General features: G+C 34.3%; 1 protein-coding gene across 2 annotated transcripts; it reads left to right on the forward strand.

The window, feature by feature from the left end:
• Positions 1-5,966: 5,966 nt before the first annotated feature.
• On the forward strand, positions 5,967-21,688 carry LOC135684132 (uncharacterized). 2 transcript variants are annotated; one of them, XM_065199540.2, is made up of 12 exons: positions 5,967-6,331; positions 8,207-8,356; positions 8,783-8,986; positions 10,644-10,706; positions 11,158-11,229; positions 12,550-12,820; positions 14,218-14,306; positions 15,586-15,689; positions 15,987-16,080; positions 16,670-16,743; positions 18,146-18,294; positions 21,552-21,688. In XM_065199540.2, exons 1-12 carry the CDS (start codon positions 6,110-6,112, stop codon positions 21,596-21,598), a joined length of 1,539 nt encoding a protein of 512 aa, XP_065055612.2. In that variant the 5' UTR covers positions 5,967-6,109; the 3' UTR covers positions 21,599-21,688. The 2 variants fall into 2 exon arrangements, with proteins under 2 accessions (XP_065055612.2, XP_065055613.2); XM_065199541.2 differs by having other exon boundaries at positions 12,550-12,619.
• The last annotated feature ends 93 nt before the right edge of the window (positions 21,689-21,781 follow it).

Consider the following 21,781-nt stretch of genomic DNA (forward strand, 5'->3'; position numbering starts at 1 on the left):
ATGAAACTCTTTATATTGAACCCGTTATGGGTATAATTCCTGGCAGTTGATTAAGACCCATCGCATTTGAACTGTCAAAAATCAGCAAATGAATGTACTTACCATTCTTGCATCTGGCATACTTCTACGGAATGTGCTTACCTCTTTTCGACAAATAGTGATGATACTGAGGCTAAATGCTTGATATCATTGACAATAGCGTAACGGAGCCCGGGCCCCTTAGGAATTCTTCAGGTAGGGACCCCCTAGTTATAAGAGTGAGATATCCTGCAAGCTAAGGGCCCTGTACTTGTTTATCACATGATCAAATCAAGATTACCAGCATTAAATAAAATTCTGTCAGGCCCCTAAAAGTTGGGAGCCCCTAGTTTTTGAACTAAAAGTAACTTCAGTCCATTACGTCGTTGATTATTGCCTACTTAACTCTGCCCTGGCACCACCTATTTCGACAGTCCAATTTCCATTGGGAAGCTTCATTTACATATACGAACAAAGATCAACAAATTTAGTGAACAATGCTAAACAATAGAAGCTTTACTAGGTTTAGGTTTGACACCTGTCTATTAATTTAAATGATTAATTTGTAGATTATGTCGTCATCTTCTTTAAGAAACGTGCTGAGGATCAGCAATGGAAACTAGAAAGTGCAATATGTCAAGGCATCAGCATTTGACATATAATCTTAAGAATCCAAACTTGATTATATCAAAGTTAAGTCTATTTGACAAATTGGTAGAGAAAGAGATGTAGAATTGGGGTCGAGGATCATTTAAAAGAAATTACCTTAGCTACAATTTTTATCATTGCTATTGTTATCACTCATAAAAATTTCTCTTCTGTTGGCACTACAAATTTATTCATCTATAGCTAAAAAGCTAATTAGCTCCAACAATCTATATTTGCAATTTTCAAGCTTACAGATACGCTAAAAACCCACAAAATGGGTGGAATTTGGCATCATTTTGATTTGAAAAGTCGTCCGAAAAAAATTTTATCATAAAAAGCCATCTTCTTCTTCTAACTGTGTAACAATGGCATAAATATCAGGATGGCATGCAGCGATTGTTGTATCATCAGCGGTATGTGAGGTTAACCAAAAAAAATATTATTTACAAGACATTAAACAATAAAGGCCCTAGTGACGACCTTTGGGGTACTCCAATTTTTCTTTCTTTCCATTAGCTAAAAGAGTTGTTGATCTTTACTCTCTGTTGACTCATAGAAAAATAGCTTCTCATAAGCTGATGGGAATCCAAGTTCATTGCATAAGCACTCACCTTTCTAATAAAAAACAATATCTTACCCGATTACAAACCTTTGAGGGGCCCATGAACATTGCCCCTACAAGTCCCTTTCTATCAATGCTGTTATTCAATATAGTAAAACGTTGAAAAATGCATGCTGCGTGTTTAGCTTTGGTTAAAATCTTCTTATAGTGGTGATAAAAACATTCAGTAAAATCAGATTATTCTAAGTGGATAAGAAGTTTAAACATTTTTATGAATGTAGGAAGGAAACTTGCTGGTGTTTAATTCTTTTTGTTTATGTTATCATCCTTCTTTTCGTCAGAATATAAATATAAAACTTCGACCGTTTGAACTCTTTCTCAGAAGCACAAATAATGTTCTAGCATTTTCATTGTATGCCGTGTTTAATTGAGTTCGAAAGCAAGGAAGGCGTGGATGAGTCATGCGTGAACCTTGATCTTACTCACACGCCACAAACAGGAATATAATTGCATCTCTTTTCACCGAGAATTGCTACAATAGATGCAATACAAAATAACGGTGATGCAAAAAAACTAAATAGGCTTTAATTCCATATAACGTATAACTCTAGCTATATAAGAAAACTAAGTTTTTTCATAAGCTTAATGTAGTTGCCTAAAGACAAAAGTGAGGAGAGAATTAGCTTTTTAAAGAAATGTACCCCAAATCGATGAATAACGAAGCTCGAGTATGTATGCAGATGTATGGACTGGTTATCTACGTGGGCAGGAGGCAATTCAGTCAAAACTCATTAATACTGAAATCAGAAATTCCTCCATATATTTCAGTAGCAAGGAACTAGGAAATTTCATTAGTCAATCTTGATGCTGGTTACTTTTATTGATGTATTTCAATTGATACTTTATTATAAACTCAACAACGAATAGATGTTTCTACATGAATCTAGAAGCCTTTTCAAGACTTTTATTGACTGCCAATGTGCAATTACATTTCTGAGTAAAGTAGACGATAAGAGGTTTGATTTCTCGATAAAGTTAACTCAACTGCTTTTTATTTTGTTTTCTTTTTCTTTAAAAATAGAAGCTACTGTTTATTCCATCTACTTATTCATCCTCAAATTTAATAATATTTTCGAATATTACCATTTTTACTTATTGTGCTAAAACATTTGCTACAAAATTAATTTAAGCTAATGATGTTAAATGAATAATGCCTCTTAGAACATGCATTTGAAAATAAAAAATCTTGTTATGTTATGTTATGGATGTGTTGTTCTTGAGATCTTCAATACAGAGAGAGGGAAAGACTTTCTAAACTTACTGGATTTGATTCATATCACAACGGTTCTGCATTGATATAAATATTCAAACTTAACAGGGGATGTAATTTCATGTCAGTGTAGATTGCTTTGAATACTATTCAAAATAAACAGTGCAGTGATGGCATTGTAGGATGCTTTGAAAGATATCAAAATAATCAGATGGAATTTTATTGCTGGCTTGTCATTGCAAAAGTTGATTGATTCTCTGGGGACCCTGCCGAGAAACATTTGGTCACACCACAAATGATAACCACTGACTTCCGGAGAGTACGTAGTTGATGAAGAATTATGATTGGGTTGACTATTGAGTTTGCTAAACACAAAAACCATGACCAGTACTGGAACACTCCGAATTGTGCCTTACCCTTTGGTGAGGTAGACATGAGGGAAAGCATTGTTAATTCTGCAAGGTAACACACAAGAAAAGCAGACAATATAGTCGCTGTTACCTTAGCTACACGAGATTCGGCAATGAATTTCTTCCTTTCTTCGTGGTTCAATAATTGCTCACTGATTTGTCTTTGTGTCTTTCGTACCTGGCAGAGAATCCTTGTATGGCAAAATATTACAACGAAGAGATCTGCTACTGATGTAACTCCAAAGTACAATTCAATTGCTATACTGTTTTTCACCGTAAACCAGAGCGCAGTGCTGAAGACAGAGATGCCCCAAACAACAGCCACCCCAAGAAGGGCATATTTGTTGTGAAATCTTTCATGATACCAAAGAGGATAAAAAATTGCAATATATCTTTCCACTGCTTGATACACCACTGTCTGGTAGCTCACAAAACCCAAGAGATAAGAAATCGGTGCAACAATTAATGCCACGTTACAGGCATCTTGTCTCGCAACAAACAAAATGCATATCACAGCATACGCATTATATGTGAATACAGAGGCCATTAAATCTGTCAGTGCAAGGTTACTGATTATGAAATAAGCTGGTACATGAAATTTTGCTTTCCTGTATATTGCTACCAATATTGACCCGTTCAGTAACATCGCTGGTAACGCAATGCTGAGTATGACAAGAGATATGAGTATCAAAGAAACCTTGTATGAAGAGACATCTTCATAGGTATATCCAAGGTATTCGCATTTAGATACCATTTTGAATTATAGACGCTTCATCGCCTGTACTTTAACATTGCAAATTATACTTCGACTGCCGTGTACAAACATTTACAAGCGGTTTTGTTCTTACATTTCAGTAGAAAATTTTTCTCATGAATAATTCAAGGGATTGATTTCGGGCAAATTGCGCATGATAATAGAATATTGAACATAAAATACAAGCTGGTAATCAACTGCAATAGAAAACGCACCTTTCATTAATACATCTAACATTGGACCTAGTCTACAGGATCTATATTGACGACGTCATCAACGTAAGGCTTTAGGCAATATGGTGTCACGTGTCCGTTTATAAGTCACTAGGTTCTAACATTTTTGAATAACCGTATTTATTTCTTTTTGAAGAAGTAAATACGGTCCCGCAATTTCTTTGAAGCATAGAAACAACGAATGACAAAAATATGGTTTTCTTATGGTTTAATTGTTGCTTGTAAACAAGCTTGAGGTTTTGACACCTCAGTAGCTTGACAGGTATGTACTCTACAGGACTGTAAACAACCTGCCAGGTAAGAGGCAGACCTAGAGTGATGCTTTACCTGGTGGGCTGGAAAGGTTGCAGTTCTGAGTCAACATGCGATGATCATATCAAACTGAAAAGAGTTTTTAGTTTGACACAATCCTTCTTGATGCCTTGGGATATTGGGCAGTACAGAATTCTCAGTAAGGTCTAGGGGTCAAGTTCTGGAGCTCTCGCAATTTTGAGCCGAGTCATTATGTAAACCTTCTTCAAATCTTATCAACATTATGGCTATAATAAATAAATTTCAGATTCGACCAGATATGGCATTCAATTTACTTCAGGAAAAATAAAACGGCGAAACCAAAGAGTAAACAGGCTCAAAAAAGAGACACGCGAGATACACGAGCTACATGCGCACATCAAGCAATTTTGGTCAAGGTGTTCACTTGACCAACCATTTTACAATATTTAATTTAACATCCAACATATTTGGTGGGTCGTTAGATTGTTTAAATGGGACGGGGCAGTAATTTTATGTGCATTAATTGCTATTTGCTATTTGACATCTTGCTATTTGCAATAAGTTTGATTGTTGACAGTTTTAAACATTTATCCCTACTAAGTTTTTGTCCAGTTTGAAGCATTTATCCCTACGAATTTATCCCTACTAACATTTAGCCCTGCTACATTTATCTATAATTCTCCCAAATTGCATATCTAGCCAATTCGTAGCACATTGTTAGAAGGAAAATTGCAAAAGTATAGAGGACTTTTTTAGATTTTTCAGATTTGTTGGAGATTTTTCAGATTTTGTAAAGAATTTTCCAGATTTTACAACAAAGGGTATGAGATTATTTCTGTGATTTCCCCTTCGACATTTTCAATACAAATTGTCATTCAAATGTTGTTTTTCTATTAGTATCTTAATTCCTTATTGAAATATGTGTTATTAGAATTTATGTAATGTTGATACTTTTCAAGATTAGGATTCCAACAACTTCTTTTCAAGATAGGTTAATGAAAACAAATATATTGTATTAAGTTTGATTTAATCCCGGTCTATGGAAACTTTACAGCAAAATCCTTCCTTATAAATCGTAGCTTGTAGCTTTGATGTTTCGTTGATTTAAAAGACGTGAGCCATCAAGACTGGTTATACGTTTCACTGAAAAATATCAAGGAAAGTATATTTCATGCTGCAAAGTTCAAAGATACGTCGGCTAAGAATGATTTTTATGTTCTATATGAAACTCGAATTGAAAATCCTAATTGCTGCACAATAAGCATAAGATTTCAGTTTATCAAAAGATTTCACACATTTTCTTTAATGATAAGAAACTGGTGTAAAAGCCACTAGTACAAGGATGGCAAAATACTTTAGAAACTCTAGTACTTGGCTCAAGAAAGATAAAGAAACTGTTAAGTTTAAGTGTCAACCATGCTTTGGATTAAGGTCTGCCTTGGTTGTTTCGTGACGATCGGCGACTAAGTTCTTCAAAAACTTCAACACAAAAAGGCAACCCTAGGTCTCGGAAATCAACTAAGATACTTTAAGTACTAAAACGCCAAAATCTGCATGCCAAATTAAGTATATGGTGCTGATTTAAGTTTCTTTGAGAATAGAATAACCTACCCTTAACATGCAGAATTTTAACCATATCAACAAAGAACAATGTACTCTCGTGATCCGTTGTATTTTCAGGATCCGTATATTCTGGCAACTGAAATATATGATTATTGTTCAACTTGTATAGTGTATGAGCGTGATATTTAAAAGTTGGCCAAAGGATGAAAAGATCTAGGTTACCAGGAAAAATGCATTCTCCTGAAACAAAAAATGCGTCTTCTTATAAGCAGGAGATGTGAAGGAGCCACAGAATTTCTATTCTGTGAAGGAGCAGTCCCATAATCCCTGGCGCGGAAATCCAAATCTGTGTCTGTGTATTTGTTTTTGGCTATCAAAATGGCTTCCAGTGGCAGTTATCATTTGAAAACGAATTGTACAAATGTCGATGTAACATCAAACTTAAAGCAGAGAAGACATGGAGAAGCAATAAGAATGCAATCAAAGGGCCTTATTGCAAATAGAAGTGCTTATTCGAGTGATTTTTCAGCCTGGATTGAGTGTTTCAAAAATATTGATGTTGGGCCTTGCGATCTACACATTGGACCTGGACAAGCTCATGTTAGTTTCCTATTTTACAGATATTTGGCTTTTATTATTTGATTTGATGTTTTATTTATCAAGGCCAAACCACCAAGCAAACAGATAAACAGGAAATTTTGTTTGGCATTTTAGATCCGCTAGAAAACTTTTCACTTTGTAGATTCGAATTTTTCTGTATATAGGGCACTCAAATGCATAAGGTAAACGAAGTTCAGCAAAACTATGGAAAAGAGCAGTCTTTTCTAGCAACATTAACGCTGTATATAGACATGTTATACTTCTAGATCTACTTATGATGCTAAAAGGTTCCCAGCTATCTAATATGCGCGACGGCTGTAACCAGGGCAGTTTTCTTCTGGGGTGGCTTTGTGCCACAAAAAGGATCCAAAGGAGGTATTAGTTTTGTTACAAAGAAGAGCACTGATATGTTTAAAAATTATTTCAGCATATGTTTCACAGGCCTTGCTCTTAGCAAAATTAAGGTGCTCCAAAAAAGCTCCTAAGAGCTCCTAAGAATCTTAAGAAGCTCCATTTCACACCACTACATGAAATTGCCTTGAGAGCTTCTTTTGAAGGAGTGCAAAATGTTTCAAAAATAGTAGCAAAAGTAGAAATGATCTCCTCAGCATTGTTGTAGGGATTGAGTCCCTATAGAACCACACCCCTGAGCCCTGGGTGTGATCTGTAGAGCCGGTCTGCAGAGTATGGCACTTTTCGACGAGATCTCCGGTGTGCACGAGCAAAAAGCCTGGTGTGCCGGTGTGCACCACCAAAAATGTCTGGTGTGCTGGTGTGCACCGACTATTTTCCCATGTTGTGGTTAAAATTTGTGAATTTGCATTTCACCGTAAAAATGCGTGTGAAGTATACTGTTGAAGATAGCGCAAGTTTCTATTTGTATATTTGTCAAGTAAGATTCATGATACCTCAAATTGTTCATACAAAACTGTGCTTGTTTTTATCAGCTGACATTTTCTATGGGACTACACCAAGCCACACCCATCTTAGTTGCCATACCCAAAAATACCCGGTGTGCAACAGATTTTGCACAAAAATATCTCCGGTGTGCACATGCCATACTCTGCAGACTGGCTGTAGAGTGGTATCTATTTGTATACAGCATTATATAAACAGATCTCAGGTGATATATACACATGTGTTTTCAAAAGTTTGCATTTACTTCTCAGTTAAAACAAATCAATGCATTTTCCATTGCATTTTCAAATGATTAAACTCTCAAATTGCTTTTTTTATGTTCGTATTTTTGATGCAAGGAAAATAAAGTTTTATTTGGAGAATGTATTTTTTAGATGTGATATTTAAAGGAATTGGGTATAAAATGAGTATAAAATGTCATCAAAAGATTGATGGTATAAACTCTTGTACAAATTTTATAAATCATAACACTGCAGTCATTTAAGACAATGATTTTTTCACAGCAATATTATTTTACGTTTGCAGGTACTCATTAAATTGCTCCCAATGGTTATTGTAAAGTTTTAACAAGCACCTTTCCAGGCAAGGCCTGGTGTTTAAATAAATTTGAAGTTTTTATGTTTTCTTTGTTGTCAAAACTTTTTTTTTCAAGACAAAATCTATTTTTGATAATTTGAATAGTTTGATTTTTGCATGTCCCTTGCACTCAAGGGAATCTAATTAGATATAGAAAGGAGTCTATATTTATAGACTGGTACATAATGTTGGGAAGACTGAGTGAGGTAAAGAATAATATTTTGATTTATGATTGATATCTGATTTGATGTTGCAAAATTGTTTAATTTACTTTTCATTAAATAAAGGTATTCATGATATCCAGCAATGTTATTTGCATAGTGTATCTTCCATGCCTATTGGTTTGAGCAAAACTTTGAAAAGATATATGAATTTGTTAAGGTTGATGCTGAAGAGATGCATGCAAAGATAAAGCAGATTGAAAAGGATCGCAATGAGAAGCTCAGACAATTTCAGCAAGAGGTTTCTGAAAGAGTGAGAAAAGTGAAAAGATTTGAGCACAAGAAAGAGCTCAATAAATCTTTAGAAAAGGTTTGTTTCTGGGACATATGAATATTGCTAAAAACAATATATTTGGCAAAAAGTCCTAACCAATAGCTCATCGGTAAATAGTGATGCTTAGACTCACTCATATTGGAACATGTTGCTTTGTCTGGCTGATAAACTAAGACTACAGGTTCAAATACAGTTTTCTATAAAACAGTGGTCCTCAAATATGACAGATAAAGCTTTTCCATAAACATTTCTTTGATAGTATTGCTTCTTTGATATTTACTTGCTGTACTGTAAATTTTGCTGAGAGTAAACTCCTTCCATCAATTTAACAGTGCTTTCCATTTAGGCTGATGATTTATATCTTAAGCAAGAACCTTCAAATTTTTAATAACTTGCTTAGAACACAACCAAATATTTGAATTTCATATCAACTTTCATGGAAGTTACATTTCTAACATCCAGGTGGAGAAAGAAACCAATGTAATTTGTCAGAGTGCTTTTCCAAAGAAAATACCGACAGCTAGAAGGAATACTTGCTCATTTAGATCCAGTATATCTGCTGACAAAATTAAGAACATTATGGTTGGAGAGGCAAACACAGATGCAAGTCACAGTATGGATAATGTATTGAGCTCTGTGCAAGAAATTGATCAGAAAACTCAGCAAGTATGAATTTTTGGCTCCATTTACTTTTCCACAAGGTGTTGCCTAAAATTTTGTTTTACTTTGCATGGCCAGTTTGTATGGTCACCTATATGTTGTACTTATTTATGCAAAGAGGCTTGATTATACAGAGCAACCTGTTTAGGGTGTTGTTGAAAGCTTCTTCAGAACAACTATCACATACATTTGGAGCATTAAATAATGTAATCAAAACAAAAAGGCTAACACATTTTACAAGAAGAAAAAAAGCTAATTAAATGACATGAACAAACTTGCTAGGCCCAGCTGGAGGTGAGAAAATGGGGATATATATACAATAGATAAAGGCACAATAAAAGAGTGTGGAGGCAGATGGTAAAACCATCCAGAATAGCACAAGAAAAAAAAGGTTGAATGCTGTCCCCACATAATAAAATGGAAACTAGGCAAATATGGAATAATAAATGATAAATGGCATAATAAATGAAATAACGAATGAGCCTCTTAACCCCACTTAATTCCTAATAAATTTCAGGTAACAATAAGAATCTACCCAGTTTGCTCTCATTAGCTATTTTTAACCGCCTTACCCAATTTTATTATAATACGGTTATTTATAATGAAGTTTATGGCAAAACATTTATAATGGTTCATTCATTATCTATTTTTAGTTTTTTTATATATCGTTAGAGTGACAAGCTATTGAGAACATATGTATAAGAATGATTAAAATGACAATTTTAAACTCTAAAATCATAAATTTATTTTGCATTTTGTCATGTATATGTCGGTGCATAGGTTTTCCTTGAAGAATGCATTTATTTCAAAATGTCTTGTGCTGCAGCATTGTATCAAGTGAAACCTTTAGATATTTTTCTTTATCATATCATAATCATTTGGCCTTTTATGGTTAAAATAAACCGTTGGTCTTTAGGGGTTGGAGTTGAATCATTTGTTTACGTAATGCTTGAATGTCCTAAAATATCTTATTATGTCTGTAATTTTTGAATCCTCAGTCAGTTATTTGTGAATTTAATTCGCATTTTAACATAAACTAGCCAAACATCTGCTCATTGTTTCAGCACAGATTGTTTATCACTGTTAATACAATCATTATCAGAAATAGTGTTTTCTGAATCACCATGAGCTTTACTATAGAAATATGGCTTTAGTTTAATATCCAAATTTTCTAGAGTCTAGCATTTCATATTTGCAGATCATTGTAAAGTCATAAATACACTGTAGTTCTACATTTGTTATCAGTATTTTTTAAGGTAGTTCGCAGTAATTTGCTGACAGGCTCAACTTGCTGACAGCCAAAGCAAAATGATTCTTTATTGTTTCAAGTACATTTTGGAATTTTTGGACGGCTAAGCTCATTCAGGCCCAACTTTTGGGGTCTCTGACAATTCTACTTGAAACTGCTTTAAGTTTTGTTTCTCAACTCTTAAAATAATTTTATCACGAGATTTTGTATAACATCTTCTTATAAATAACATCGATATCGTCTTATTTGGTCATTTTTGAACTTCAGAAAACTAATGGATATAGTCACAGGTACGTTTTTTGCCTATCGTGAGCCTTAGTTTGTCTTTGCCTAGATTCTTTAATAATTTACAACATCAATCAATTACTAAACATATTGCAAAACCTGCTGTTTATTTCTAGCGTCTCGTTGCAGATAAAAGAGCAGTCAAGCCAAGCAAGGGCCTGCTTGTTGTCGAAAGTGATGAACACAGACTTGGTATGCTATTTCATTCATAATCAAATAATGCAGGTAGTGCACCAGCAAGATTGGCAAGCTGCCCTATCAATTGGCTGCTTTATTCATCCCCAGCATATCTTTTTTTCTGGCTCTTAAGAGTCTATTTAGGATAATATTCACCAACGACGAACTTGGAAAGCTTTAGAAATCTTGAAGACTGAAGGAAGAATTTTTCTATCAACTTTGCTTTATGAAATGCAATTGAAAAATGATTTCGGTCAGTTATAAATGTCCCCTTCCCAACAGACTGCAACACAAACAGATGTCCTAAGGAATGTGATATTCCCCTATCATGTTCAATATTAGACTTTCATAAATTCTCACATTGCATAGTTCCAAGGGTCGAGCAAAAATTTCAGACCATTTTCTTCTTTTTTTATTAATTTTTGCATTTTATGCATTGACCACCATCTTTAATTTCTTATTACAGTCAGGCCTTCCAGGAGGCTACTGGGGGCAGGCAAAGCCTCAAAGAAAAAGTTGCGATGAGGATTTAAAAGCTGTAAGCAGATTTCATTACTTGAATTTTAAATGTCTCTCTTCAATTCTCGAATATTTTTATTTAGAATCTCAAATGTCCGTCCTAGGGAAGATCTGATTAGTTGCGCAACCTCATGTTTATATTAATATACAGGCTCTAGATTCTGAAGATACTGTGGGAAAAGTTCTCCAAGCACAGCATGAAAAGAACGAGGTTGAAGCAGTTTAGGCCAAGGGTCTCAGTGCTGCGAGGTGGCTGCGATGTTTATTGACAGAGACAACGCAACTCATCTCCTATGTAATCTTTCTGGTTCAACAACAAAACCATATAGACGCTAGGACGCTAAGAAGGCTATACCGATGATTTTGTGGGAACATTACCTATGTTTAGAGGGAACTCGATAACTTCAATGTGTCTTTTTACCTTAGAATATTTTTTGTCCAACTGGAGGTTTATATCTTGTTAAAAAATAGTTTTCACCCTACTAAAATCCAAAAAATTAAGTAATATTTGAACATTTTGTAAACTGGTTTGCTTTGCACTGTACAAAAATTTTGATAAATATAAAACGAGAAATGACATCGAATGAAAATGAATTCACTTGAATCATTTAGGAGTTGAATCAGAAGAGATTTTTCAAACAATGTCAAATTTGATCATGTTCTTTAGTTAGGCTAACCTGACTGAGCCCAAGAGAATATATTCTATAAAAGATACATCCACCTGTAACACGTTCTTGATTCTTTAATCATTACTCTAAGAACCTTTTGTGATTCCGTTAGTTACTTCTATTGACTTTTCAGGAGATAAAATCTTAATATTGAATTTCCAATTCGCTTATATATAAACATGACCTAATAGTATTTACCTTACAACTAAACACGATGACCTTACAAAGTTGCATTTTGTATTGTATTGTGCTGTGTTGTGCTGTGTTGTGCTGTGTTGTTCTGTATTGTGTATTTATAGTGTATTTATGCATTTATGCAAAGTTTTGGATTATTTGTAGCGTTGGATGTGGAGGCAACTCGATATCGTTATGTTTTAGCCTCCATCTCAATAATGATCAACTTGAGTTTTTTTGTATTTGTTTTTATTGTGATAAAAAATAGTATTCACCTTTAGAATCAATCCTTTAGTCACACTGGATCTTGCAGGTCCTCATGATATACCAGCTCTCTTTTATTTAATGAAAACGTTGATTTAGTCATTAGGGTGAAAAGGACTTTAAGTGGGATAATGCTATTCGATGCAGGGATAAGACGGGTATATTTCGTAGCTTGCTGTTACTCATCGTCATTACTCGTTAATATTATGTAGCATGATATAATTGCACTGCAGGATCGAGACGCAAGCCAAGTTCTTGATCAGCTTTCCTTACATTGTGACAATGAACAGAAAAGACAGCCAGGTGAAATTTTAAATGATATGTGGAAAGGGTTTGACACTGAGAGGTCCTTGAAACAACAGTCTTCAAAGATTAACACCGAGAAAGATCACTGTGACAGGGAATTCCACAAGGCAAGGAGAAACAGCAAAGAGAAGCGTAAAATTCGCTTTAATCTTCCGGAAACAGAGGCTGTGCCGTCTCATAATGACGAGTCTCACAGTGGTGAGTCTTAGGCCCTGTTCACACGATACTGGATTCATTTCAAATCAGATTCACTCACCCAGTCCGATACGAATATTAAGCTCTGTTCACATGATACCGGATTCATTTCGAAACCGGTATCGGTATCGTGTGAACAGGGTCTTTGAATCTTCCGTAAAAAGCATCAATCCTTTGAGCGTGCTTCTTTCTTCATATGTTATTATAAGTATGTTCTTATAAATTTCATTGTTTTTCATTCTTGACTAATTTTTGCAAACTTTGCAAGTCATACCCTTTGTATATAAATCCCCCTTCTGATACCAAAGTTTAGAACAACAAGTCTGATATCAGATCATTCAGTTGTCAAGGATTGTAAATCTGAACTCACACCCAGATGAAATCAAAAGAGCCCAAAATTAAACGGTACGGTATGGTACAATACAGTGCCGTACAGTACGAAACAGTACAGTGCCGTCTAGTACAAAACAGAACAGAACGGAACATGACATAACATAACATAACATAACATAACATAACATAACATAACATAACATAACATAACATAACATAACATAACATAACATAACATAACATAACATAACATAACATAACATAACATAATATAACATAACATAACATAACATAACATAACATAACATAATATAACATAACATAACATAATATAACATAACATAGCATAACATAACATAACATAACATAATATTATGCATATTATTTTTTTATTTTTTGTCTGACTTTATTTTATATTTTATATTAACGCCAAAAGGCAATAATACAACTTCTTCAACTTCCTAAAGGTTCCGAATTCTTGGTCACTTTGCTCATTTTTCACCTACTACCTTCATCCGGCTAGTGGTCGCGGGGCCGTGATGTTTTCCCGACTCTGCAGTTGAATATAGCACAGAGCAGTACAATGAATACCATGTAGCTGCCTGGTACCCCTTAGGAGCATTGAACATCTTTGCTACAATCGCAATCTCTAGCGAGACAACCACAATAACTTTATGAGAAATTCTTATCCCTGTTTTTCCTGTTCCAAACATCACATCCATCTGTTTGCCTTTTCAAAAATTCTTTTGTTGTTTTTCCTTTTGAAATATTTCTCTACATAACTGAAATAAATATTTGAAACATTTTGTTAGATTTTCCAGCTTATCTGTAGGAAATCCAAGATAATGTAGAAAAATTTCCATTCTTGATATTCAAAGCTTCAAACCTGGGACCGAATTGCGTTTTTCTGCTAAAGTTTTTTAGACTTATATTGTGATTCTAAAAATAGGGCTGTATTGATATTTTAGCCGTGGCTCACAAAAAAGGTTTTTCGAATTGATTTGAATTAAATAAGTTTTTTTGAAGGAGTTTTTTCCGAACTCTAAATTTTGAAACTTGCTTTTCAGGTAATCTAGATTTGGTTGCTAGACAATCGAAGGCCAAAAAAGACCCGATAGTGACAAACTTTGGAGCTGATAACCAAATAGATAAAGAGGTAGAGAAACGCATTGATGATTTCAACAATACGCATGCAGATTTGCTTTCTCTTTTTTCATAAAAAAATAACGATCATAGGTTATCTGAATCTTTTGGCTTTACCATATCGAGGGAAAATTGGCTACACAAGTTGCTTGAAGTGAATGACCTGAAAAAAGTGTGGATATACAAGCGTTCTTCCTAAAAGCCGTGCTATTTTCCCTGTTGAGATAATTTCATAGAATTCATAGAAAATCAAAGAACATCTTGAGTAAATCTTCTCCGACACAAGTTGTTTGTGCAGAAGTTCGAAAGACATTAAAAGCGATCATAAATCTCAGTCTTCTGCCGCCACATGAAGAAAACACAAGTCTTTATATTCTCCATGCAAACTAAATCTCTATGATTTTCAAGTGGTTTGATGCTTCAGTTGGGCTTCCTAGTAGATAGATCATGGTTGGGGTGAATGAGGATTCAATTGTCAGAATGAAAAAGAGCTTTACGCTTAGAGTGTCGTGTACAGTGACTCAGAAGACGATCTTGAAGAACGTTGAAACGATTAAATTACGTCGAGATGATCCGATTGTTTTTTATAGTGTCATTTATCAGTTAGTAATTAATAGCGCTAAATTTTTCCTTCGAACGACAATTCAAAATTTAGTCTCAACAAAAGATGTATTTAGTTTTTTAGATGTCTATTTAATTAAGGATAAAATTTTTAAGATTACGCTATTTTCTTTTGAAAACGAAGCTTTTGGCCCCCCGTAACAGACCATAATTCAATTTTAAGCATTTATGCGCAAGAAATATGCTTAATTAACTTTAAGACTTTAACTTATTTCCATTTAAACTGTTTTTCATTTATTACTTTCATATACGCAAAGACGGGACTTCAAACACGAAAAAGAGGCCGATGGCCCCTCAAAATCCCCGTATAACATTGATTTTCGAAATCAGCACCCTCGAATTGACCAAAACACTTGGTCCCATAAATTTCGCTCTCGAGCGACCATTGCCCTATTCTCCGCCTGGTCTATATGGGCCCATGCTGTGAACTACTGATTTAGATAGGCCATTAACTTTCAAAGCGGGTAGAGCGACTGAAATTAATTAACTGAAATTAAGTTTCGTTTTAATTTTCCATCTCAAATTTCCCTTTTGACTAACAATCAAAGCGAGTCTGTGATGCAATTTTCTTAAAAGAGCCGATACATTGTCGTTTTGGAAAGCGTTTTATGCGAGTTAAGGTTGCTCGGCTCCCGGATTTTTAATTTGTCTCTTTCTTGTTCACCTGACAGAATAAGCAGCAGTATTGGACTTACAGGAAATTATTCATGGATATTGATAGAGAAAAAGTGCGGGAAATTCAAAGACGAAAGAATCACCTAAGAATTATCACAAGGTATTCTCTCTCGTGGCAGCTGTTCATCTATTGAGATGTTCTGATGATATAACTCTTGCTACTTTTGCAAAAATATTTCTTTCACAATTCTATCACAATCTTCTATCCTTTAATAATTCAGACCTGTTTTTTGACAAATGTACCATTTTGTTCCAAATGCAGAAGCATGACTCCATTCTCCTGCATTTAGTTTATTCAGCAACCCACAAGCATTATCCGCATTTAGTGTAAGATTACTTTATCATGTAGCAGAATTGTTTTGCTATTGTTCAAAGAACTTTACAATGCTATTTTTAGGCTAAAGCAAGAAAAGGAAACTGAACGACTGAAGATGGAAAAGGAAGTTGAAGTCTGCATTCCAAATAAAAATCACGAGGATTCAGATGGATTGGTTCGAAATCTTCATATCTTATTGATATCCATTAATTTTTGTGCTTTGAGTAAACATTAGCTTTCAGAGTTGAGTTTTTAGAAAAAAGAGGAACAGAATCTACCTTACATTGTTTGCACCTTTTTGTCACTTATCTTTTTTTATACCTAAATATTTTGCTGTTCTGCTCGCATTTTGTTTTTTATAAATCTTTTATTCTTTTTGATACACTCTCTGCTTCTTCAAGTACTCGTTATAACAATGTTCTTCTTTCAATATATTTTAATTCCATTGGTGAATCTTTTAATTTTTTTTTTTGAATTTTGAAAGTTTTCTTGGCAGAATTATCTTTCTATGCGATAAATGAATATATTTGAAATTCTGTAATCTGTTAATGTTCAGAAAATTCTGCCACAAAACCCTCTATCTTCATAATTGCTATGTCTTCGCCATTCAAATGAGTTTAATCTACGCCTTCTATTGATGTACTTGCTTAATGTAAGCAAATTTTGTCTTCACTTTTTATTAACTATATTTAAAGCTACTATATTCGTAATTATTTGATATTAATTCTATTTATTACTGTTCATGTTATTCTGTTGCCTATTAGGTCGATGGTGTGAAACAAGTCAAGAGCAGCGTATGCACAAAACAAAACATGGAAAAAAGAAAAGAGACCATGAGGTTTTTCTTTTGTTATATTGCTATTTATATTAAAAGGGAATATATATATATATATATATATATATATATATAGAGAGAGAGAGAGAGAGAGAGAGAGAGAGAGAGAGAGAGAGAGAGAGAGAGAGAGAGAGAGAGAGAGAGAGAGAGAGAGAGAGAGAGAGAGAGAGAGAGAGAGAGAGAGAGAGAGAGAGAGAGAGAGAGAGAGAGAGAGAGAGAGAGAGAGATATGTTTTTACTGTAATGTCAAATAGATGGAGTTTTGATTTACAATTATTTCTGATTTACAATTATTTGATTTCTGAGTCTCGGTGGTTTTTCTCAATTTTATTTGCTCGATTTATGTATCAAAGTTTATTTTCAGTTTTCCAAGATTAAAGTTTTCTACATATTTCAGATTTTAAAACTGCTCAAGCCTCATTTCGTCTCGTTCATGCAAGGCGAAAATTTACTTATCTCTTGTTCAAGCTTGTTTTTTCATTCGGATACCTGTTTTTATCCATTGCTTAGATACATTTATGTCATGTCACAGTCAAGTTAATTACATTTTCGTTGTTATTTTATGTAATTCAATTTACATTGCTTACTTGGGGCCTTTTAATATAAGAAAATTACCACAGATTGATCAATCACACCATCTCATGTTGCTATGAGAGCCATTGCTAAAACCTAATATCACTTTATAATTCCCTTAGATTCACTTGTGACATTCATAATTTATAGTAGATTAGTTTAAGAATCTTAATGAAAAATATGTTTCATAATCCAACGTTTTTTGATGTTTCATTCTCAAATCTAATCCCCTTGAGAAAATACGCTGGTCCAAATTGTTGGTGATGGGAATTTCAGTTTATGGCTTATTTTTCGCAGGAAAATTTTGATCACAGGGACTTTTATGTTTGATTTTATTAATCAAATATTTTACTTTGGCAGGCTTCTACTAGATTCCACGTGTCTGTCGGGCAGGCAGTGTGATCCTTGCCTCTTTAGGGGACTGCCACCCCATCTGTCCGAAATTATGTCTTTGCAAGTGCTGGTGATATCCTTCGCTGTTTTTTGCAAATACATTTGCACAATTTCATTATAAACATTTTGTATATAAAGTAATAGATAGAAAGTAATAGATAGTAAAAGAAAAAAAGTTTTATTTTTGGTGCAGTTTGTTGTTAAAGTTGCAAGACAGCAATTAATGGGAGTCTTCGAGCGAACAGATGTTGGTTGTTTTTTTCGCTTTTTATGTCTTTCTGAACGAGTACAAGGATGGTACTATAGTGAAGAATGAAATTATTTCCTTTGGTAGGGAGTAACTAAAGGATAGCAACTTCCTCGAACGAGGAATCTTTTTCAAGAGTTTTTGACATTTGCAAATTATGTATGAATTTCAGTGGTATGTTTATTTACTTCAGGTACATAGATGCTCTCAAGAGCCTTATTCTTCAAAGAGTCAATGGAGAAGACTCACGTCTACCACCAATATGCTCATGTGGAACTACATTGATGGACACGCATCCAGAGACGTGTGCAAACAATTGTGTCTTCTATCAAAACCCAAAAGGTAACTTATTAATGTGAGCATATAAATGTATTTTTATGAAAATTACTTAAATTTAGCTTGTTTTGCGCAATCTTCTTTTCATGAATGTGCCACAATTTACTTAGACCCTTCCGAAGGGGTATGTTGGGGGAAATTGCCTGTCCTGTCACCATACTATGTCACTCTTTGGCTCAATCATACTATAGAGCAGATTTGGGCATCTTAGGGCCCGCGGGCCAGATCCTACCCTTTGGACGTTTCTGTCCGCCCCGCGTGAGTGTTTTCAATCAGAACTTTTGTAGGAATATTTTCCATTTGACCTACACACACCTAAACTTCATATATTCATAAAAATATTAATGAAATGCCTATATCGTTCTGATAACCAGTAGTAGCTAAAATATGGTATAAGCTATTGATCTTCTCATTAGGAGAAATGAATATTGCACATAATAAAGTTATCATTGATTTGGCCCTTCACCACAGCTCAGGTTTCTCGTGTAGCCCCTGTAATAATTGATTGCCCATCCTTGCTATAGAGTTAAACATTTTTCTTGTTAAGTCTCACACCGCTTACCAAAATACATTAATCTCGCCGTTCAACGTGGAATAATCGATTTCTTAGTATCACACTTCCATTACAAATGTTGAAAGCTGTTAATAATTTTCTTTATGAATGCATTTGCCGCCCAGTCAAAGCGATTTCTGGTTCAGCGTAAATGTGTTAATTTTGTTAAGTCTACCAGTGCAGAGATTGAAAATACTATCTAACATTAGATAAAAGTAAAAACACGTAGGCGTTATCAAGAAGGTGTAGTAAAAACATGAGCATAAAGAAATGTGTTTTTTAAGTTCAGCTTGGCCAATAACGATGTTATGAATCATATGTAGATGGCGCAAGAATCATATGTAGCTACCTTTCGATGAATGATAAAGTCTTTATCATCAGTCTACTTGGTAAAGCAGGGTATTCATCTAGTTGGTATGAATTGGGTTCAAAGAAGTCAGTTTTAATATGTAGTAATCGCTAACATGTTATAGATGTCTAAAACAGGTATCCTACAAACAAACAGACTTCTAAAGGGCTAAACTACTCAAAGTTAATTTTCTTGATTGGAAAATAAAACATAGTAGACAAAAGTCTTATATAACATACAGATATCACAGAGTTCTTCCACCATGAATCAATCTTTAGGCCGATTGGATTAATTTTTTATTCAATATGATCTATAGGTCGAAACCCGCTTAATCTAACACAACATACCATGACAACTTCAAAAACAATGAACCAAACTTTAAGAAATCTGCTTAGCAAATGAACCCCTAAAGAAAATCAAAGTTAAAGATTGATTAATCACAAATTCAAAATTAAGATATTAAAATGCTCAATTCACAGAATAAGGAAATCAAACATAGTTACTGGATCATGTATTGACAAGGTCATTCCTCCATTGTTCTTGTTTTTCCCTTTGACGACATGAGGCTTATTTTTTTCTAAGTCTAGTTACATGAGAATTTTTTTACTCACCAGGTAAATGAATTGGTCTGTTTTATCTAACTTATTTCGTAATTTTTCTCTAGAAATAGGAAATTACAGTTCCCGGGCAATTAATTTAGTATCAACATGTCATATACAGAATATATCTGGTTGTTTGATTGAAGAGGCAATACAAAATACTGGCGAAAGCACAGTCAGAGGGCTATGTTAAAAAGAGTTTGCACAATGAGGTTTTCCTCTGATATTTATAGCTTTATCATCTAAAAACCTTGGAATAACGATTATTTATCAAGATTTTCAATTACTTATATTTTTGTCAATAATTCTTACCACGCTTCTCAGTGCTCTACTTTCGCTTCTTTGAAGGATTCTCGGGCTATTTTCAACAGCTTCTTTACTTATTTATTCGATTTACGACAACAGTAATTTCTGCACCTGAACTTTTCTGATGTTTCAGAGCTTCCGTCAATCATATAAAAAATGTTTCCATGACTTGAAAACCTAGAATATTCAATGTTAGTTTTGCTAATAAATATTCCATGTTAATGAGAAAGTGTCAGGCATTGAGGATTATTTCTTATCACTGCATAGCAAAGAGTTCAAAACCACCGTTTTTATAAACCTTTCGAATTACAATACCGGCATTACATAACTGTACTCTAAAATATACTATATCATTCTCAAGATATCTAGAGTTGAAGCAGGTGATAATGCTTATCGTGCTGCCATGTGCAAGTTTGAGAAAAAACTCACCTACTAATAAAGAACTAGCGGAATGATAATTTAGGGTCGCCTTCACAGGTTTAAGTGAAGAATTTTCTTAGCCAAGGCAGCGGAGTATTACATGATTCAGGGTGTAGTTCTGAGTACCAGTACGAGTATATGGGTTATAAGGGAGTACTACATGGTAGCTCTAGAAGATCAAAGTAGTCCAACAGAGGTTTGGGATGTAACTTGGAGATTTGACCTAGAGAGGCAGGTGTCCTATTCAAGAAAAATAACTTAATTATCCCAGTAGCTCTGTTGGATTTTACGAGTATCCGTTTATATGTGGCGAGAAAGAGAATCAACTGTCTAAGATGCTTATGTACATCTACAGTAGTAACAGGTGTACCTTGAAACTGAATGGAAAGATAATTAGAGTGGATATTTTATGTTGATATTTTTTGTGGATATTTTACGAGGATGAAATAGGATGGTCAATCTATTTGTTGAAGGCAGGATAAAAATTCATCTTACATTCGAATGCAAGATCTTTTATCAAATTAAAATCATGATCAAGGTGGTTTTAAAAAGAGTGACTTCTACGAAATTCGTCTGAGCACAGTATTGAATAGATTATGCTGCTAATAAAAAGTTTCAAAATATTTATGATGGTACAGAATTAAAGACACGCATCAATCCGTCAAACTCTCGTGAAAGACATGCTCGAGCAGAGGTGAAATCAATTTTTCAGATGGAAGGGGGGGAGACCCACAAAAACAAGCAAATATCTGACAAATTACCGACAAAAGGGCTAAAACTGCGTTTTAACCGACAATTTAGGTACTGTTGGGGCGCTCACCCTCCTCCACAACCCCAACAATGTCCGCCTCTGTGCTGGAGCTACTTTCAGCTATTCATCATTTTATGCAAAGCACGCGTAGATTTTCATATTTGAAGACTATACTTTGTATGCTTATGAAATTTTGCTTAGCGAGAAGCGACTAATTTTCAATTATTAACATTCATTATGTGTAGCTCAAGTTACGATAATGTCTTTTCTTGATTGACTTCATAGAATTCGCACGTGTTCTCTCTACCGTACTGGCAACCATGGATAGCTGAATTGTACCAAAGAAGACGAGTCCTATAATTTACAGTAATTGTTTTTAATGTGAAGTATCTACAATATTTTCTCAAAATCTTCTAAATAAACTCGTTTTTCTTGCTTATTCTTCGTACAACTAGCAGTCCTCATAGCCATTACAATGTGCCTAAACGACTACAACCACGACATCTCGGTTTATA

This window comes from Rhopilema esculentum, chromosome 21 (genome assembly GCF_057945365.1).
Source record: "Rhopilema esculentum isolate cy_ngs chromosome 21, ASM5794536v1, whole genome shotgun sequence".
In the NCBI taxonomy this organism is placed as follows: Eukaryota; Metazoa; Cnidaria; class Scyphozoa; order Rhizostomeae; family Rhizostomatidae; genus Rhopilema; species Rhopilema esculentum.